This window comes from Aphelocoma coerulescens, chromosome 1A, assembly GCF_041296385.1.
Source record: "Aphelocoma coerulescens isolate FSJ_1873_10779 chromosome 1A, UR_Acoe_1.0, whole genome shotgun sequence".
Lineage (NCBI taxonomy): Eukaryota > Metazoa > Chordata > Aves > Passeriformes > Corvidae > Aphelocoma > Aphelocoma coerulescens.
Window position 1 is genome coordinate 78,413,084 of NC_091014.1, and position 22,241 is coordinate 78,435,324.

The 22,241-nt window shown below is 41.9% G+C and overlaps 1 protein-coding gene across 1 annotated transcript in view; it reads right to left on the reverse strand.

Moving 5' to 3' along the window:
• The window catches only part of CACNA1C (calcium voltage-gated channel subunit alpha1 C), a 467,253-nt gene that overhangs the window by 198,102 nt on the left and 246,910 nt on the right, over positions 1-22,241 (reverse strand). Inside the window, exon 4 of the mRNA XM_069003652.1 lies at positions 282-421. Within this exon, the coding sequence (XP_068859753.1) occupies positions 282-421 (140 nt within the window). The remainder of the gene's footprint in view (positions 1-281; positions 422-22,241) is intronic.

The window sequence follows — 22,241 nt, forward strand, 5'->3', positions numbered from 1 at the left end:
TCATACAGATTTAAAACCAAATGCATTTTCTTGCAGTTAAGCATATTCAGGCAATTGACTTTATCCAACAGCTTTGGATTGCTTTCTCTTTTTATCCCTGTTCCCAAAGAGCAATTTAATTTCCCTGCAAGCCATTAAAACGGTGTTTGTCGGAGGAACACGGGACAGCAACGTCTAACATCACCCATATGTAATAAAGTATTCACCCACCCTCGTGCTCCCAAAGGTTGCCAGTATCCCCATGTGGACAGGGCCTTGAAAAACAAACTGTTGGTACTCACCCTACTACCACAATTATAAAATCTAGTAAATTCCAGCCATTGCGGAGGTAAGCGTTGGGGTGAAAGAGAAGTCCGTATGCTATTACTTTTAAAAATGCTTCCACTGTAAAAATTATGAGAAAGAGATATTCCACTCGTTCCTGGGGAAGATAAGAGAACAAGAGAGACAAAGGTTAGTGAGTGACAAATCATGGAGCAGGATGTTTTCTTTTGTCCTAGTCCAGCCCTGCAGCCTCCAGCTCACTGACTGCCACCTGGGTACACCTCCCACTCTCAGCTTGCTGCCCAGAGGGCTCTGCTCCTCACTCTTGCATGGCCTCCAGTCACTCTGGCAGTACAAATGGCAATAAATTTCAGTTACATTCTGAAATTTGCTGCCCTTGCCTTGGCAGGGAGTGACCCCTGCACAGGTCTGTGCCGAGCAGGAGGGGAGAGGGTCGACAGGAACTTCCCAGCCCTCAGCTCTCTGCAGCGCACGTGGGCAAGTACTGTCAGCCATCAGGATGAACTGCATCTGCCTCTGGAGAGGAAACGTTGCTGCATGCAGTACTGTGGAGAGAGATGGGGAAAAAATAAGAGGAGCCCACCTGAGACTGATGCATGTGTCAAACTGAGCCTTCTTTGGGATTCCCTTTTCTGTTGCTGGGGAATAAGTAGGCTGAATATTGGTGATAAGTGATTCACAGACCAGGCTGACTAACGCTAGAGGCTTTTAGTCATCCTGTCAGAATTGTACATATCCCTGTGAAATGCAGGCTGCAATTAAGCATCTCCAAACAAAGGCACTTCCAGTTACTGTACAGCCCGATTTAGGACAAGCAAGCAGGCTTTTGGAGTCAGTGCACAGGCTCACCATCTCTCGTCCTTGGGGTTTTTAGCCCCAAGTGTGGAATAAGGATAGCAGTACTGCAGAAATGGTAGGGATCTCCACCTAAGTAGGAGGGAAACTGCAGCATTAGGTAATCACTACACAAGTGCTGCGTGGCAAGCTGAGTGGGAGATAAGTACGTGAAAACTAGATGACAGCAAAAGGAGACCAAGTCCCTACAAGGTTAAACCACAAAGTTATTAAAAGTTCGCATTGAAGGAATCAAATCCGAGATAAATGCAAATTAAAACGTCCTAGGCATTCCTGTCATATCTTAAAGGATACCCAGCACAACTTTCAGACAGGTCACTCGTTTTCTTTTCAGCTCCAAATTGCAACTGCCCTGTTCCTCTGTCCAGCTGAATGTATGTATGACATTTTCATATTATACAGCACTGTAAAATGAGCAGGATTACAAAAATATTAATTCCATCATTTGACAGCTGCCCATTTGAATATCTTCCATTCAGCTCCAGGTAATTAAGAACTCTCTAGAAGCCTGCAGATCAAAACCAGCCATTGCCAGTTCATCTGCATGTTTACATTAACATGATATTTTAAATGGCTGAGAAACTCCATCTGACAGTAGCAGGCACATGTTTGTGCTTTAAAATACTGCTGGCTTCCCTCAGACAATGCTTTCCCGATGCCTGCAGTATCCCCCAGTGCTCAGTACAAGGAACACCTAAAAAAAGAAAAAGTGTCATTCTGCAGTTATCTGATCCAGTAGTAAAGCTTTTGAACACACCCACAGCAGAGAATTTGTCTGTCATTGTCCCAGATGGAGACACAGCAGCACACTAAGGATTTCCCTTCCCTTGAACTCAGAAAAGGAAACAACAGCATACAATACTATGTTCCCAGCTCTACAAACAGTAAGTGCTTGCAACCAGTGGGCCTGGGCACAGGAAAGAGCTCCATGATGGCCTGCATGCTCCTAGAAGGGACCGACATAGCTGCCCTTCTCCTTCCACTACAGCTGAGACCTGAATGAGTACCAATACACAAGTCACAGGCAAACAGACCCAAATGATCTGTCTCCACGCACACATTTGTAAAGTAGGACCAGCTATTGTGAAATCTCTCAAACAAAACCCAAAAGAAATGGAAAATGAGCCTTCAAAGGAAGTCCATGCAGTCTTCCCAACTGCCCTGCACCTTTGTGCTGCCACATGGCTCTGCCAACACAGCCCGAGGCCCAACCCCACACAGACGGCTCGTGAAAGCTCTGCCTCATGAAGCAATGCCCCACATCTGAAAGGACAAGTTAAGCCTGCATAGAGACTGAAGAAAGGTAAAAATGGGCTCTGGGGTGGAAGAATCTGCCCTGAACTGAGGATGGGAGTAGGGAGTGCTGTGTCTGAGATGGGCATGGCCTCATTAGTGCCAAATGAACACCTTTGAGGATGGAAACAAAGATTTCTCTCATGGCAGCCCAACCCAATAATTAGTCTTTCTCAATCCCTGTTTCAGCCAGGGGCTTTCCACAGTTGAGGGCAGACTCTCTTTCCCTCCCACAAAAAGGGCCAAACTGCTCCTCATTCTGCCTTTGAGGCTGCCCTGCACACTCAGTTCATCTCCCTCTATCAACACACACGGGCTCATGACAAAGTGTTCCAGGCCCTAAAACCAGCCTTCCCCTAAAGCCTCTCTCAGTAGCTGCAGCTCAGTCCCTACAAGGGGGATGTGCAGGAGCCCACCCTCTTGTTCAACAGCTCCAGGTCCCATTAGCAGCAGGTGGGCAGAACAGGTGAAGTGGAAGGCCTAAAGGTGATCCCATGCCCAGCAATTCAACAGCAAACACTGTCATTGGCATCTGTTGGGAAACAGAATTATTGGGATCAATAAAAGAACAGTGCAAGCAATAGGGCTGGAAGTTTTTAGGCTTGTGTGTGTGAGAGACACTTTCCGTGGGAAAGTCCCTGTGTAAAGGAAAATAATCAGCCTGAAAAAAAACAGGGAGTGAAGAACTTGCAGGTGTGCTATCCGGGAGTGAACCAGGGGAGGTGAGCACAAAATTCTTTTGATCATAACAAGACTGTGGAAACTTGCCAATGTAGGTCCAATTATGTAGAAATAGAAATGTGTCTTGATAAGCTTTAAGCCACTTAGGAGCTAACAAGCTGCTATACTATATAAGTGCCTTTAGACTGCTAATAAACAGAATTCATTTATCAACCATATTGGTTTGGATTCTGTTTCTCGCTCCCCCCGCCGGGGGCCCGAGCTCCCCGTCCCGCGCAGCTTCCAATGGGCGTCCAGGGACAAACGCTGCTGCCAGCTCTGCCTGGCTCTGTGCTGCACAGCCACAGCACTGGGCAGGCCTGCCTGGCCAGCACAGCCTTTCCACTCCATGAATTTCCCTGAAATACCTCTACTAATGCAAGCAAAAAAGTCCATGGAAGCAAAGACTTGGGAAAATTCTGGAACCACTTTTTTTTTTTTTTTCTTTAATTACTATTTTAAAAACATTTACTGCTGCACAGAGCAGACAATATATCAACAACTAACATGTTCCATTTGGCTGGGTTTAGGAGCCTCATACCTTTTCTGTCTTCAAAGATGCCTATGGGACTACAGACACTTTTTGTTATCGTAATCAATGCTGCTTGTTGAACCATGTCATTGAGGTAATAATGTGCCAAAGTATTGCACACGCATGTATGTACACCTACACATTGATATATACGTATATACATATACAACTACAAGCTGTTTGAATAAATTCCTTACAGTGCTTCAGCTAAGGTGGAAAGATCCATAAAAAATAAAATTCTATAAAAGCTTCTGAAATTAACATAAGATACAGAATTTTGAGCAGAGGATAGATTTTATGATCCTCTGCACTTAAATTAATGATTTCAGGGTCTAAAACTGAAGGAAATATACTGCTGAGATGAAACAGTGCAGCTGCTCCAAGACCATTTCAGAAAACTACTCCTGCACAGACTCAAGAATAATTTGAAAAGCCTACTAAATAATTTGTGTCCCCTTTTCTTCTTATACTATAAAACTAAAGAGCCTCTATGAACACAGCATAACTCAGTAATGACATGGCATAACTGAGTTCCCCGGAATGTGGATTGCAGTCTGAATTCTGATGCCACCTTGCCCAGTGAGCCCAGAGATGTGACTCAGCCACTCCCTGCCTCAGGTTAGAAGTGACAGGACCGTCTCTCACCCTCAGCAGCCACAGAACAATGAATCTGCCTCTGCTAAATGGGCGTCTGCACTTCTGACTGCTCATTTGAAGCTTTGCTCTCACAGATCAGGTAGACCAGGGCCCAGTGTTTCAGTCTCCCAAGGGACACAGCACTGCAAAGTATCCATCATCCCATCTCTTCTGAGAACATAATTTGATACCATTTCAGAAGAAACCAAGCTAGACAAATACTGGTATTTCTCTTTGAGAGAGTTCCCTGCTGACAGGAAGGGAGGGAGCTGAGCACTACTTTTATGGGACTGAAAGGAGATAGCAACAGCATTGCCCCTTGAAACACTAATCCAAACCAAAGCATCAAAAGAGAGGGAACTTTGGAGCTGTGAGAAAGAAGGAACAGTATTTTTATATTTGTCTCTTAGAAGTGGGAACTATGATCATGTGGCTAAGGCACATGAAGCATACTGCAGGCTATAGAATTACAAAGCAGGAGCTTCCTGCTTGGACAACAGGGACATAAATGTTTTGAAAACCAAAGAAAAAACACCAACAAAATATGAGTGGAAGAAGAGGAAGGATAAAGTTTTAGAAAGGGGGACAGTCCCTGGAGCACACATGTTCTGGGGCTGGCTTTACGCCTGCTTGATTTTGTATTGGGGCTTTTTTTATGGGTATAGGACATGAGCATCAGCTGCCCTAGCTGATAGATTAGCCAGCACTAGCACTGCCAAGAAACAAGCTGTACATCATCTTACTCTTAACAAAGAAACAAACATTAACTTACTGTTAAGGCTCTAAGATATATTACCAAAAGAGGATTACTGTATTATGTATGAAACCTCTCTAATCCCATGTGTCGTCCAAAGAAGTCATAGGTTTGGTTTTGTTTATAATTTTTAAACTGTGGCTAATGTCATCTTGGGTTCATAAAAGGAGTGTGAAAACAGGAAATCCGAGGAAATTACTGCAAGGCCTTTCTCCTGTCAGAAAGTGAGTAGACCAGTGCTATTTCTGAGAAATGGTCATCAGAATGATTCACTATATCTTGATCCCAGCTCTCTAAACTCCATCCAGCCAGCAGCACTCCTTGGTTAAAACATTTTCTTTGCAAGAAAGATAAAATTGTGATCAGGTTCTTGCATTTCATATGCACCAGTCTAAAGAGTTTACAATCTAAAATTCAATCTCTAAATGTTTCCTCAGACTTTGCTGTCTCTCTCTACTTGCAGTCTGATCAGCTTGCTACAAACCCTGTTTCAAAAACTACAGTTTATACGTTTGAGGTAATGAGTCACAAGCGCTGTGCAGTTAGAACCTTTATGGGGCTGCCTGTTTGACCCCAGTTACACCTGAGTCTGCATTATTGTTCCCTCAAGCTTAAACATAAGAGAATACATTTCTTCAGTAATGCAAACACCCAGATATCCAAGGAAAACAGCAGTATTTTAAGGGCCTCTATCATATAGGATGTTTTGGCAATGCTTACGTAAATAGGCGCTGAAAGATACGAATCCGAGTGGAAGCACTCAGACTTTTCCCTAGTAGGGAAAACAATCTTTGCTGGCACTCAGTAAGGAGACTGAACTGCAGGGCTGGGAAAGACAGCCCGGAGACTCTGTGAAAAGGGGTTCCATGATTCTTGGATTTGGGGTTATGATCACATCTGAGTATGGATATCCTCGCTGTGTGAATATGGCTAACCTGGAGACTACTGCTAACATGAATAACTTTGGCCTTTGGTGAGGAAGAGCCACATGTGTGCACTTAGAGGATCAATTCAATAAAGAATTTAAGAGAGGTTTGTGGACAATGAGTTACTTCTGAGTGTACTTAGTTACTCAGGAAACATTTTCAGCTAAGTATACATGAAAATATACAAGCACGTGAGGGAATAAAACTTAAAGGAAAGAACATATTTGGATTTTTTTTTTACATTTCTCCCTAAAATTACTGTCACTACAAAAAAAGAGGTCATATCCATTTGATGGAGAGAAAGGGATGATAAGGTGTCATACTGCTGAACGTAACTCAGTTTGCTCTTACTTCTGGTCCTAAAACACCACATCCCTTCTTCTTCACGTTCCCCAAAAAGAACAATCTGAAAATTTAAGCAAAAGAACACTATCTAATTTTACCTGACAAAACAAGCCCAAAGAAGAAAGTGGGTGACTACCACTGAACTAAAGATTAACCCACCATTTTGGTAAACAGAAGTCAGAAGTGCTTCTGAGAAGTTTAATTTCCAAATATGATCAAATATGATTCAAAAGCTGCCTTCTCTCCACTCCAGCCAAAGATGGTGTCAGGCTTTCAAATGAGCAGAGTTTAATTCATACCAAGCACTGCAGAAACACCAACTTTTAATCCTGGTAAATGAGGGATTCGCTTTAAAGGGGTCCAACACAAGAAGAATAAATGAGAGACAGAATTCTCACTAATCTGAAAGAAGGACTTATAAAACAGGAATATAGTGCAAGCCAGCCTTCAGTACTTTATAATTCACAAGGTGCCCGTGATGTATTTAAAGAACTTCCCCTGAAATGAATAGAGGAAAGAACATAAAATAGTTTTACACGATCACGGGCATCATACACATGCCCTGTATTCTGGGGTTCCTTGGCAAATCAGTGAATACTTCACGCATAACTCTTTTGCAGAATTTAGTCTATAAGGTCTTTATTTTTCTCAGAGCACTTTGGCAAGGATCCAGCTGAATTTATTTACAGGTTTAGTGGAACTATGCTGTGTGTCAGAGTCCAGCTGTGACGCAGAGCCAAGGTACAGGGGGTCAATCCCCTGTGCTCATTACCTTGTACAAACACACCTTCCCTTCCAGTCAGCCACGTGTTCATACTCACCCAAACCAGAATGCAGATGATGAATGCCACAGCTGTTCTGATTTATCATCCTTTCACCTACACTTTTCACCAACACAGGGTGGAAAACCAAGCCCCAGGTATACAGAATAATGTAATTACTGGGAGTCCTATGTTTCAGAAAGGGGTGACACGCCAATAACATTTGGATAACGATACAAGAGGAATATTATTTTAAAATATTTATACTAGAGAAGATTTTGAACAGCTTGATTGATTTTGAAGATGGTCCTGCTTGGAGATAGAATTTGAACTAGACAACCTACAAAAATCCCCATTCAACTTATATTTTTTCTGAGACTCTATATGCATGTTTTATAACTAGTCCTCAGAATAATTTAACAAACTTCATATTTCCTTTCCATTGTACATTAATGCTTCCCACTGGGATGCCTCATTCTTCACAATAGAGTTGGTCAAGCACCTTTCTGGATATACATAAAGGATTATGCATCCATTCAAACTTAAAATCTGAACTCTGGTGCCAATTAGACAATGTCTAACACTTACAAGATTTTTCTTTACTGTCTTTGTCTAGCAACAGCAGAAATCTCTCGGGTGTTGTTGCTCAAGATTAATTTTTTTTTTGACTGAAATAGAACAATAGGATCCTGCCTATACATGTGTCAAATCCAGAGAATATGTTCCTTATGGGTTCAGATTTTCTTTGGCATGACCAAGAATTGAAGCCATACAAACAGGCCATGAACAAATATTCCAAACCGAACAGCTCTGAAGAGGCAAAGAAGGTTGTATCCTGATTTTTTTTTGTTTTTTTTGTTTTGGTCCACTGCTCTGATTAAACTGAAATGAACTGTCACTTTATATTCTGATCAGACCAATAAGAGATTACCCTTCTAGGAAGAAGCAAAATCAGGGAAGGAAGCATAAGGTTTATGACTGAGAGAGCCTCATTTAGGATCTCTGGATAGAAATTAAAAGGTGGCAAGGTGTTGTGTTTTTACCATGCCTAGGAATTAAATTCACCCCTAGAAGAAGCTTTTACTAGCTCCTTTTATGTATTTTTGGGGCAGTGAGGCACTTCAGTGTCTTCTTCCAAGGTTAACACAGCCATTAAAAACACCCCCATCAATTGTCCATCTACCAACCACTGATCAAGAACAGGGCACCAGAAGCATCCATTTAAATCAGAGCAGCCCCAGCACAACAGCTGTATCTAATAGATCATCAGGAGACATATGTGTCTCATCCACCTCCCAAAATGACTCTAATAAGTGAGAAGTTGGCTGCTCACCACACTCAGGTGCCTGCACTCAATCACGTATGCAATGAAATACACAAGTCTAGCAGCCACAAAGCACTTCAATGCTCCATTTTATTAATTTTTAAAATCATTATTAATCTTAAAAAAAACATGCTAGTGTTAAATATGGAGTATTTTGTTGCCAGACAGAACTCTGTGTGTGTGTATCTCTGCTTTAGGAGGGATTCTAGAGAACCATCTAATTAAATAATGATTCATTAGGACAGTTTCTAAAAGGTCTCCTCCACAATGCATCATCTAAGCAGGACACACAGGCACACCTGCTTTTGGAAACAACCTACGTGACCTCAGCAACGACAGCTCTAATGATTTTAGTGTTTTGCACCATCTGTGAGCTGAGTCCTAAAGTCGCAGGTCTGGAGTTCTTATCATGACATCACTTAACCTGATCATCCTTTCACAAGCAGTGCTTTCAGTGCATTATTTCTCAATGAGTCTCTCAAATTCTTAGTGGTAGGCACAGAGCTTAACAAAGGTGAACCCCAACCATCCGACTGCTAAAAAGAAGTGACCCTGCCCCCGTGAGATTGATTAATTTCCAGTCAATTACATGACTTCAGGAGCTGGCGATTTAACTGCTTGCAATCAACATCATGGTAGCTGTGGTTTGTCTGCCTTAGAAGCTTGATTTGCCACATGAACAGGCACTCTGAGAAACATTCATGGTTGTATTCAGTCCTCTTTCCAAAAAGATGACCAGAAATTGAGCCCCAAAATGAAGGACTGAATTCCCAACAGAGCTCAGCATGGGGAGAGTGAGTTCCTCTGAAACCATACCCAGAGTGAGATTTTCTGTGTGCCAAGGATTTTTTACACTCCCCTCACGGGTAAGAGGTGTGGAAGAGTTGTGTTCCACGCCCTTAACTTAATGAAGAATCATTTCTTGCAGAAAGTTGGGGTTTGTTCTGGTTTTTTTGTTGTGTTTTTTTGTTTTGTTTGAGTTTGGGGTTTTTGGGGGGTTTTGTTGTTGTTATTGTTTTGGTGGGGGCTTTGTTTGTGTTTTTTTTTTACTTTTTAAAAATTCTCTGTTCGTACAAAGTTCTGAATAATTCTAGTGGCATGCCAGGTTAGACTAAAATAGAGTCTTAATCAGGGAGAATTTTGCTACTAATTTTATTTGTCTGTAGGCTGAATTGCCCACTTCTCTTTGTCTTTACAACTTCTCAGGTAACACTAAATTATTATAAACTTCCCCTAAACTGCCTTGCTAGGGGAACCCAGGTTGCAGATGGCACACCCATGTGCTGAGATGACAGAAGGGATGGTGGTGCCTCTCCCCCACGAGCCCTCGACACAGAGTGCATTTCCAGAAGAGAGCAGCAAAGGAAGGAGGACTTAAGGCAGCTCACATGGGGTGAGACCTCAGCCACCATGAGCTCCTCAATAAACCATGGACACATCCAGCACTATTTAGACCCTCTGTGGATCACTCTCAACCACTGAGCTAAGTGCTAGAGCTGCAAGAGAGCCCCTCCAGAGATCTGGACCTCTATTTTTACAGGCACAGGCTTTTCTCTGACTGACCACCCAGAACAGCTCATCAAATCCCACTTCCGAAACATCTCTGTCAAATGCATTTTAACCCAATCACTCTTGCACATTTTAGGATGCTTTAATTTATGTTTTTAATCTACTACAATTCTTTTATAATTGTTTGTGCAGTGACTCCTGACAGGGAGTGCTTTATAAAAAAAATGAATTTATGACTATTTATAACCTCTCCCTCTTGAAATTTCTCAGCAAATAAATTGGTCCCACAGTTCAGTCGTCCAGGGTTGGGGTTTCTCTGTACACATTCATACAAACACACAATGTGCATGCATGAAAGAAAGAGAGAAAGGGACAGAGAGATGGAGTGTGTACGTGTGTATGACCTTTTCTTTCCATGAGTAATTTATGGGCATATTTAACATTCTGTTCACAGTGCTCCTGGCAGACAGGAAAAACACAACTGAAGGGGATGAAAATGAAAAGTCCTTGCAGCTTCTCCATCTCAGGCTCCATCCTTCTTTTTGTGGGACAAAGGTTTTCATGTTTTGTTTACTACCCCTGAGTAAGTTTCTCTTCGGTGGCTTGCTGTTTGAGCAGACAGGACACATGAAATGAGGCAGCTATAAGGACCTTTGACAACCAGCACATAAAACTCATTTTATTTCCTTAATGGAAGGCTAATTGGTAATTAAAAACATGACTGTGACCTGTGCAGTGCCCAGAGAATAGAAATTGATTTCATTTTAAACAGATAAAGCTCCCAGGGCTGCAGCTCTGCAGAGCAGCAAGACTTTCTGGGCAAGGCAAGTGAAAGAAGTGCTTTAGTTTTTAGCAAGTTTTGCTATTTTAGGTAAACCAGGAAAACCCCAAAGAACTTTGCCAGTTCTTCAGTCCCTTGGTTGACTCCCAAGAGCCACTCTGCTGACCCTCACTGTAGTTGCTACCGATGTTGAGACAGACCCTGGGACAAGAAGCTGGGAAATGGAATTCGGATTCTTGCCCGGCCTCCTCCCGTCAGACCAGGGCATGAATTTTCATTTCTTGTAAAACAAGCGTGTGCTTCATCCTCCTATGTGTGTGTACTGTAAAGGGACAAACCAGTAATCTTACTGGGTGCCACCAGCTTCCATCCAGCCAGCCTGGGATGCCCTGAGCCTGCAGGATTCTCCATCGGCCTCACAGGGCCCTCAGCAGTGCTGGGGTGGGTGCAGAGTAATGCGGGGTCACGTCATAACAAAATATTTGGATTTGCTTCAAACAAGCCAAGCACACGGATCTGGGAATGTTAAAACATTTTGGTTCAATAAAAATGTTTAAACATAAGGCTCTGCTATTTCTGCACTGGAACTCTCTGAGAGTTTCCCTTTACAGGCAGTAGAGAGGGGGAATATTGCATATCGAATGCTTCCAGCTTTTCCTTCTAATATTCACCAAAACCAAGCTTTGAAATACTGGAATTTTGTGGACAATGCCTGGAGTTCCACCAGCCTGACTTGCAAACCAGCAGGAAAGAAAATGGGAAAAAAAAGACAAACAGCTATGAAATGGGTTAATACATGCCAATACATCTAATTCATTAAAAACAAGGAAGAAGGATTTCTAATTAAGATCAGACACTAATAAAGAACAAAGATTGAGCCCATGCCATTTTTTACAATTGAAAAGTCTGTAAATAACTATAGTGAGCACTAATTATCATGCCAGAAGAGAGGCATCCCATGTACCTGTAGTTTCTTTTACTGTGATAAACCCTTAAGACAATATTTATTCTCATCTAGATAAACTTAAAATAAAAACTAAGAAAAATATTATAGTCTGGACAGTGAGAGGTCAAGAATCTTATTAATATCCTATAATGTCCTTTAATTAAACTCAGCTTGATTATCTTCTGGCTACTTTGCAAAAAAGGTGTATTCTTCCTCTGTTCCCTGGCTTCAGGGGTAGCTCTGTCTCCTGCAAGCATTGCAGGCTGTGGGATCTCTGTCTAAAAGGAAAATTAGATTTCAGCTGGCCTATCTGCAAAAAATAAAAAAAAAGAGATCTAAATCCCACCCAAAACCAGAATTCCCTTTTATCATTTAAGTCAAATTCTTAGACACCCATCACTCAGGGGGGTCAATCCCAGCAAAAACATCTCTAAGAACTCAGCCAGATTTCCTCTACGTCAGAGTACTGCTCAGGGCTGGCAAACATCCTGCCAAATGGACTCGAATTTCAATGATTTTGTGTTCACTTGATGAAAATAAGATGTTACACTCTGTGTTTTCACTCCCTCTGTTCCCAAGGCTCCCTTTCTCTTCAATCACCCTCAGGCTCGGAGCAAACAGGATTCATATTGATCTATCTGAACGTTATTTTTAATGCTATTAATGTTATAGGCTGCTGTAATGGATGTTCTCCACGTTTTTCATCCTGGCTGCTTGTTCTGACTGGTCTGTAACACACCAAACCCATCACCTGCCTTGCTGCTGGCCAAGCCCCAGCTCCCAGCACAGAAATAAAAGGCAGCTGATGGCTGTGCCTGAGCTGGGATGGGGTGCAAGGGTTTCCTGGTGCTCAGTACAAACTCCTCACAGGCTGCACACTGTGGGACATTTGCTGGCTCTTTACCCCTCCTGCACTGCTTTCTGTACATTTCAGATCGTGCATGGAAAAGGAGCTGGGTGCACTCCCTCCCAGATGCCATTCTAAGAAAATTATTCTCCTATTGTGTTATCTCCCAGGCAAACATGCAGTGATTATTTCAATTGAAGACTGCCATGTTAAATTCAGGAATGTCAAATCAAAATACACATTTAGTGTAGTCAGATACCTTAAATGGATGGAATTGCAGGCAAAGCTTTTAAAAAATTGTATAGTAAGTTTAGACTCAAAAAAAAAGGTAAAAATATAAATTTGACAAGCACAATGAAATTTCTCATGAAACAAAGGTCTGATTTTGAAAAAAAGATTTTAAATTAAGTCATTCTATGGATATAATTTGCACCAACTTCCAGAAGGTCTACACAAGCAAGAGCTGAGGAAAAATGGAGGATAGTAAACTTTGGCCTAGTAACACCAAAAATACTCTACAGTAATACAAAATCAAATTGCACAGACTTGGGGGATTTTAGCATTTTCTTTTAGTTGTCTACAAACTATGCTAAGGCAGTGCTCTGTTACTGTTTGAGTTCAATGGGGGAGCTAATTAAAAACTAAAATGGAATAAGCTGCTATTATTTATGAAACAGTGAAAAGGGTGTTAAAAGAAAAAACATAGACATGGAAAAAATAATTTTGATTTTGCTCCTTCATTCTGTTTTGACTGTCTCTGGTACTGTTAGTAACACACAGATGGAAGGCGAACCAGTTTTGCAGGTAATAAGCATTGCTCAGTCCACAGTTAATCCAGATCTTTTGACAGACTGCAAGAACAAACACAGCAACCTAAAATTTGTTCATAGACTATTTTATGAATGAAAAAAAGAACCAATGATTAAATTTTCGCAAACAGTTTTGTATTTTGCTGAAGTCTTCTCGTTTTAGTCAACTGGACTAAACTGAAATTTTCCAAAATACTTTTTTCTCTCCTAACAGTTCCCTCTTTATAGGATTCATGAAGATGTAGAAAACCAGTGATAGGATAGCATGCAACAAGGACTTGTCTCAAGCCCCTGAGCATGACTCCACAAGCTGTTTCCTGCAACTTATATTCCAAACAATTCTGTCACTTGCAAGTCCTCTGTTTCACTCTCCTATGCTGTCTCACCCTGCTTTATTTCAAACCCAATTTGTTTGCACAAGGATATAAAAAAGCCATAAGCAATGAGGACTATGAAACCACTGGCCTATGGCAAATGCCATATAATAAAATAAAACAATTAAGAGAAATTCTTTAATTTTAATTAGCTTCCTTTCTGCAATCATTCCCTTCATGAAAAGTTCAATTACCAAGAACCAGTGCTGTTAGGTTCACTGCACTATATTACAGTTAGCTGGGCTGGTACACAGAAATGGGAACTGACAGTGAAATCTCTTGTACAGCTTGCCACATATGAAACTAATAGGGCTGACTTATCCCACAAGTCTTCTGGAGCTGCCTGAAAGGATGAGATTGCCAACTGAAAGGATAAGTTTGTCTCATCATGTAAGTGCTTTAGATCTTCAGAGAAGGCTGCAGGGGTTATACAGTCAATCACATGCTGAATATGAGTCAATATCATGCCGTTGCAAAACAAAAAAGCAAACACCACGCTAGGATGTGTAAACAAAGACACAAGAAAAATTCCTTCTTCTCCACACAGTAGGGGTGAAAGCTTTGCTGAAATTCTGTGAATGAAAGGATGCATGGATGGACTGGGGATGATCCAAGGGAGATCAACAGGGATCTCCTGAAGTGTATAAAAATTACCTGAGAGGAAAAGCTGTGGTGAGGCTGTTCAGCACGGAGAAGGTAAATCAAGACAAGGCTCTAGACTGCTGCAGAGAGATGGTGAATAATTCCTTTGCCTGCTTTCACTTTGGATATGCAGGAAGTAATGGCTTTACACTGGCATAAAGAAGGTTCAGGATGGACATTAAGGAAACTTTTCTTTGGGATGCCAGTATTGGTGAGAAGTCTGTGACAGAGTACACTGGCTGGGAAGTTACAGACTTTAAATCCCTAGAAGTTAAATTCTCCTGTGGGGTAGGATGACTAAATGGCCCACCAGGGTATCTTCCAGCCCTAACTTTTGTGTTACTGAGGCTCTAATAGGTGTCATCCATGGCCTCAAGATCCAGCCAGATTTGTCTCATCAGGGAGGCAGCTGTCTGTTGGGTTTAGGCAGAAAGACTCCAGGGGATAGTCCTTCTCTATTCACGAGTGAAAAGCCTTTCAAAATGTTTCTGACACCCATGCAGCTAAGGCAGATCTAGGCAAGAAATCTATCCGTCATCTGGGATTTCAAGGAATGCCTCCATGTGTCATCATTTGAAAAAAGGGCTCGATATCCCTCATGGGAGAAACAGAATTCAGACTTTTCCCCAGGGCTGATTAGTTCAGAAATGTCATTCCCAGCTGCAATTGCACTGGGATGGAGTGAGATTTTCTGCTCTTATGGTGCAGTTTCAGGGTTTTCCAAGATTATGCTGCAGAGTCCTTGCTAAGAGGGGGGGTTTGCCCTCCCTGAGAAGGCTCTCAAGCACCATCATTCTGACTGATTCTCATCTAGGCTGGTGATATTTATAACAGGAGTTTCTCTTCCTCAGTGGATCTGGTTCTGAAGGGCATTCAGGAACACGACCTTGTGAATGTTTAGTCTTCTTTTGATCTCTTTTGCCTTGGGTCCACAGAGCCCCTGCAGCAGAAATCTACGAGCTTTGCTGAGCATATTTGTAATTAATCCTAGACTTAGAGAAACGTGGGGATTAGTGGATTGCTGAACTCCTTATGTCTCTGGAGCAATGCTGGAGTTTCCTTGTTACAAGCAGCGGAGAAAGAGTCAGAATTTGCTGAGAATTTGGCTTAGGCCACTGAACATACTGATTTCCACAGATCAGAGAAGTCTTCAAAGCAGCAATACTACCAGCTTGAATAAATACAGTCTCCTTCATCCAAAGGTTGCACTAAGACTCCCCAGACAGTAATGAATGAATTAAAATATAAATCATACCCCATGGGCAAAAGAGAAACTGTCTCTATTTCACAACTGGGAAAATGGAGAAATACATAGGATGAAGGTATTTGAAGGTTTGAGGTCTTCCAATTTTTAAGTACCCATTTTAGGACAATGACAGCCTGATTTTATTTCTCATTTTTTTTCAGAGACACCAAGTGGTTTGTTGACTAATTGGAGTGATGATGCCTCTAGGGATAGGAGCTTGGCACAGTGACTTGACTGATTTAACCAGCTAACAAGCTAATAGCAATTTACAGAAGACAAACCTCTGACAAGCATGAAAAGACCTTGTCTAAATGTTTAGAAATCTTTGATTAATTCCTGGTGGATGAAAACTGAGATGTTGCTCTCTCTGCCCCTCTTTATTGCTTAGACTCCACCTCCTGCCTCATGCTTCTGCCATCTTGTTAATCTTTTGTGTCTTTTGTTGCTTTGTTTTGCACGCTGCTTTTCTTTTTGTCTACAGGGATTTCCAGAGGTTCAGCTGAAAGTGCAAGTGTCTTGACCTCCATCTCCAAAAGAAAAGCTGTTCAAAACTGAGAGACAAGTTTGGAAATTGGACCTACCTGATGACCACCTCACGACACAATCAGGAGGGGGATGGGGGAATCCTGGGGGGATGCTTTGCTATTCCACACCACAGACACAGTGTGCATATCAGGCAATGGTTGTGAGGTGCCAAAGAAACTTCTTTATCCAGAAGGATGTTTTTTGCCTCGTTTTTGCAAGCTAACACATAGTGCCCTAGGAATACACCTATTATTTGGTGACATTTGCACTGTAACACCAAAATGACCCCAGCACATCACAAATGCAACTGCGGTGCCAATGGGGACCAGAAGCACCAAAATTGTCTCTCAGCAGGAAAACTGTCTGAAGAAGAAGCTGTCAACAGCAGTTGAGCAGCCTTTTGTTGTGCCATGCTTACAGGGAGGATATGATACATCACAGCAAGAATTCATCATTGCATTGCAGCTGATATGAACTTCATTTGCTAAAAGTTCAGTGCTGTTTGACCCACAGTTGATTGCTGACAGTAGCTGCACTCACCAGAGAGGGATTTGCAATACTTACCTGAACAACACAATTCTCCTGTTCTCTATAAAACTTGACTTGGACCAGTCACCAGGGTCCCAATGAAGTTGTTACACCCAGTGAATCAGCCTGCTGCTCCTCCTACCTGTCACTGTGCTTTTTTGCTCTGCAGAACCAAAACTTCCCTCACAAAATTGTGATTCAGTTCAAGTGAAACAGTATCTGACAGGATGAACTCTCCAGGACTGTGACAGAACAATGCAGAAGGCCTCAGCTCTTTGAAACACAGAAGAAAAAACGACTGTCTAAAAAGATGGTGCATGTAGTGAGTGCACAACAAGGTGTACATCTCTAGGTGTCTCTTGTAAAACAGGCACAGCCCAGCTCACTGCTGCAGCACTCCTCCTGGAAGGCAATCAAAAGAACTCATGCTGTGGGTAGATTGATAAAAATGGAGATTCAAGATCAAATTCTGAGCAGGTCAGAAGTAAAAAGAGAGAATATTGGCTTTTTATTGACAGCAAGCATTCTTCCTCATGTAAACTCACCACTCTCCTTAGAAATCCCTGCTGGTACACTTTGGGTAAGGCTGGTGCTGCTCTAGAGCATTGCAGTGTGAGCAAGGAAGACCTTCCCAAGAAGGGAAATCAGGGCTCTATTAATCAGAGGTAAGACTGGTGGAGCCCCAGAAGGAGGGATGTGGTGTTGTTCCAGCTCCAGCTGTGCCCACAATACCCTTCCCTTCACCAGGACTCCTACTCTGCGCTCTCCCAAGAGGAGCTTTACAGCCCTTTAAAATAATTTTTATGGGTCTGCATTTTACCAGGCAGTAATTTCTGAGAGAAATACTGCAGCTTTAGCAGTTATTCTTTGCTGTTTAAGAATATGCTGGTGTTTAGGTAAAAAAAACCCCAAGAATAACAGGTACTATGAATTTCTGATTTTTCCTCTTTGAAATTCAGGCTATTTAGGAGGAGGAAAAAAAAGTGCTGTCATATATACAAGCCTGTGAGCATCAATATATTTTAATGGAAGCATTTTTCTCTGATATCTAGCCTCTGAGTTTTTCCACCTCTGAGCGAAACCTGCAAAAGCACTGCATCATCTGTATTGCTCTGTAACCCAAAATCCCAAGTCTCCTTAGGAAACTTTCCTTTCAGAACAATTTAATATGATGTGATATTAACATCCCAACAGTTTCCCCTCATGAATTAGAAGTGTCACTCTCTCTGTTTTGACTAATTTCTGCCAGATAAATAAGGTCTACCTTGATTAGAGAAATTCCCATGTTCTGCATTTTTTATTTGACTGGTGAGGCTTTCTTTACTTTGTACCCTGAGCTCTTCAGTGGCTTTGCCTCATTTAAAATCTGTATCTCTGCTCAGCATGCCTGCATTCCTGTGGAGAGTTGCTTAATCCCTCTGTATACTCCCAATCTGCCTGCAAGGAACACACAGAGCAGTCCCAGATCTTTAAATGGAGGCAACACAAAAATCTCCTTTCTTTTATTAATGGACAAGAATTCCTGTACTATTTAAAAAGAGAAAACAAAAATCAACCAAGCCCCCTCTTTTTTGGTATTATCCTTTTTTTCCTGCTTTCCTCAATTATAGCTGATTAACTGCCATGACATATGAGTCACACAGGATCTAGGACACAGGATGTGTTCAGAGTTGCTTAATCATGTTCTAATATTTAACATGTACACTTGTTTACTAGGTAAGAGAGTGGTGCATGATATTTACATTGCGCTATGTTAACTTGGGACGTTAAAACTAGAGTGGACAGAGAATGATAAACAAAAATGATACAGGCAAATAAAGAGGGAGAAAGAAATTATAAACCAAAGCAGGATGAGAAACAGACTTCCAGGGCATGGGAAGAAAGAATTTACATTCCTTTTTTTTTTTTTTTTTTTTTTTGTTGGGCCACTTGTAGGTCTTCTCTCAATTATACCAATTTAAGCTCAAGGTACCTTCCTTTTCATAGTGAATGTCCCTAAAAGCAGCCAACCCCTCCATACCTCAAATTTTCCTCAAAAATACCTAACTCCCAAATGCCCCTAAAACTCTTTCAGTACATGAGGAAAGCCATCTGTGCACCAAATAATGACTTTTGCTGCCTATTTTGAAGTGTTGACATCTGCCTCTAATCACTTAAGGAAAGGAAAAGGGCATCCTATATCCAAAAAATAATTTTTTTCTCCTCTCCCTCTCCTATTACAGCATTTAGCTCTCAGTCAGCACATCAGACAGCTTTCAAAAGAGCACACAGAAAGAAGCCAAGCTGCCTCAAGGTGAAGCAGAGGATCACAGCACTGGCTTCAGTGGTGGGCCATGAACAGTGGTGAAAGCAATTTAGCCTGAGGATTCCCCTCTGAAGCGTGAGCACCCTTTTTTTATGGGTAAAAACAATAACTGAAAAAGATTACTTGGCTGTGAAGCTTACCCAGGAATAACAAAGCTACATAGACAAGATGGATGAAGAGGACAGAAATAAGATGTGCCCCATATAAGCAAAGTTATTTAAACTCAGAATACTTAAGAAAGGTAAGGAATATGCAAAATAAATAAAAAAAATGCTCTTTGGCCAGCTTTTCCTGGAGGCACTTGGCAGCTGAATGTGGTTTTGAAGGGCCTGAAGGCAGTTTACCACAGGGACTGAGTCAAGGCAGCTTTGCAGGAGAGAGGACAATGGCACCACAAACAGGACAGATGCCTATTTTAGGGAGATGGTTTGCTGTCTCCAGGGTCCCTCATTGTGGATACAAGACAACATGGAGCACTGCAGCAAGCACAGCCACAGAAACAGAGCTTAACTTGGAAACTGTTTTACAAATTAACTGCTTGTTACTTCGATTCTCCTTTGTTTTTCTTCCTCGCACTTGATGGCTTTTGTCTCTTGTCCTCCTACCCGCGGCTTCTCCCATTTTCATCCCACTTTATCACCCCCATTTAGATACTTTTTTTACTTCTGTCACACTCTGAGAGAGTTCCCAAGCTCCTGATAAAACACTGCAAGCACCCTATAGTAACGATGTTTTTAATCCCTAGGCTAGGTTTTTTTTTAATGGAGGCTTACAAGAAAAGCGTGTTCCTTGGCAGTCAGCAGAAGCTGACAGCGAGGCATGAGAAGTCCAAACAAGACAGCACCAGGAAAGCATAAGGTGCAAAGCCAGACATGGCTTGGGGGAAAACAAATGGTCTGAGGATCAGTGGTACCCTGTCTCTTCCTCACCAGCATGCACTGAACTCACGGCTCACATCTGCCTCCCTTCTGGCTGGCAGAGAAATGATGGGATGAAATCATGCTGCTGCCCCTCGAGGGTTATGAGCAGAGGGCACATTGACAGCACACTGTTCCCAGCTGTTGGTCCAGACCTCTGGAGGCAAGAGCTGCTGAACTTCTAACCTGTATTATGGATAAAATGACACCCTAGCAACTCCCAGAAAACCCCAAAATCCCACAGCCACATTCTCCATGCTTTTGTTAGTCCTGCAAAGGGCATAACAGTGAATCAGAGGCAATATTTTAAAAGCCACCCATCCAGAATCTGGGTTCCCTGTTTCTATCAAAGCATCTACCAACATTTCCTGAGCTGTTCAGCAGCTCTCACTGTCTTTCATGGAAAAAGAGAGAGGGTTGTCTTTTCCAAGTAAGCAAGGAGCTTCGTACCTTGTGCACAAAATTTTACAATTAATTGTCTTTGTGGCAGATATGCATCTCATTCTTTTCAATTCCCCCTCATGTCTAACTGCCAGGAGCTGTCCAAAATTGGTCCACTTGGTCTTCAGTCCATTTGTTCACCTGCCTGCCCAGAAGCTGCTTCTGGCTGGGTGCTCTGGGCAACACTGATCAATTCTGCAGGGATCCCTCAATGTCTAGTTCCTCTCCCTATGCTTCATTTCTGGTTTTCTTGTCTTTTTACCCTTAGCCACTCAGCAGTTTTCTTGTTAAGTAGGCTCTGAACAAAAATTCCCCTTCCAACAGCACAAACATCCCAGTGACATGACATAAAAGCTAAAACACAGAGCGATTAAGATACCACTTCAATTTACTGCCCAGTTCAAGTTATCAAGGCCCAAACACTGCACACAGTTCTCTCTTAAAACAGAATCTGAAGGGTGCAAAACTCATTCCTCAGCTCTGCAGTGCTTGTTCAGGAATGTTACCACTTTATTACTTTACAAGGGATCAGGAAAACAGCATCTCCAATACCAAAATATGAAAGAGCCTTATAAAAATTGTTTAGGTATAAGGGAGGAAAGAGAACTGACAGATCTATGTTGTCCACCAATCTGCTAAAGGAAAAGGGTTTAAGCATACTGATTTACAACATTGGGGAAGAATTAATCTGACTCATTCAATTACTAAAGGACATTCGTCTCCATAACCCAGTAGGCAACTTCATTTTTCATCCCGTTGAGCAGTATTTCCAACTTTTTTTTTTTTCTTTCCTGGTTAACAAATAGCCTTTTTAGTCTTGTTGCTTTTTAACTGTTATTCAACTAAAAGAAAACCAAAACAAAAAAAACTAAAGGCAAAAAATAACCCAAAACATTAAATAATCAGAATATCTATGTAGGATATTTGCTGTAGGGGGCAGATTATGGAAGGCAGACACTGAAATCCCCTCAGCCTGATCCCTACAGGGAAAGAGGAACTCTGCTGCCTTGAAGCTGAAAGACAAGGCTCAGGTACAAGAGTGACAAAGGCAGTAGAAACACTGAAAAGATGCAGAAATTAAGGAATGCCAATTGTCTTTGTTATGCTTTTGAAAATATAAATTCAACCTGCACAACATGGGTCTACAAGAGCACTGGAGAGGCTCTTTTTGCAGGAGCATGGAGTGGCAGGACAAGGGGTCATGGCTTTAAGCTGAAAGAGGCCAAGTTTAGATTAGATATTTGAAGAAATTCTTCACTGCGTGGGTGGTGAGACACAGGTTACCCAGAGAAACTGCAAATGCTCCATCTCTGGAAGTGTTCAAGGCCAGGCTGGATGGGGCTCTGAACAGCCCAGCCTAGTGGAAGGTTTCCCTGCCCACGGTGGGGGGGGTGGAAGGAGATGATCTTTAAGGTTCCTTACAACCAAACCATTCCATGATTCTATAACTTTATTTTTTAATCCAATGGAGCTTCTTACAAAACACTTGTGTTTGGGTATGTCAACCTTACTCAAATGAACTAATTTGTCTATGTGAAATTATACACCAGCAGGAGTTTGCTGGTTTGCATGGAGTGTCATTAAAAACTCAGCATTGACACCCAATCACCAGGGAGAGAGAGGACCTTTTAATTTTTTTTTTATCCAATTCTTACCAATTTGCAGAAGAGACATCCAATTGTAGTTGTCTAATTGGCCTCTCCAACCAAAACATTCAGATCTTTTGTAACCTCGAGGATTTCTCAAGTTACAGTGAAAAGGAAAGAGGGGAAATCTGGGTATTTCTTCTATCCTGGGCTTCCAGTGAGCAGATGGTTTACATGGGCCATTCAGCAGCACTGAATGAGGGCAACTCCTCTGTCCACTGCAGAAATGGCAAAGTGCTGAGAAAAAGGGGAGTATCTTCTCACACGTGCTCTTCTCTGGGCCAAACAAACACA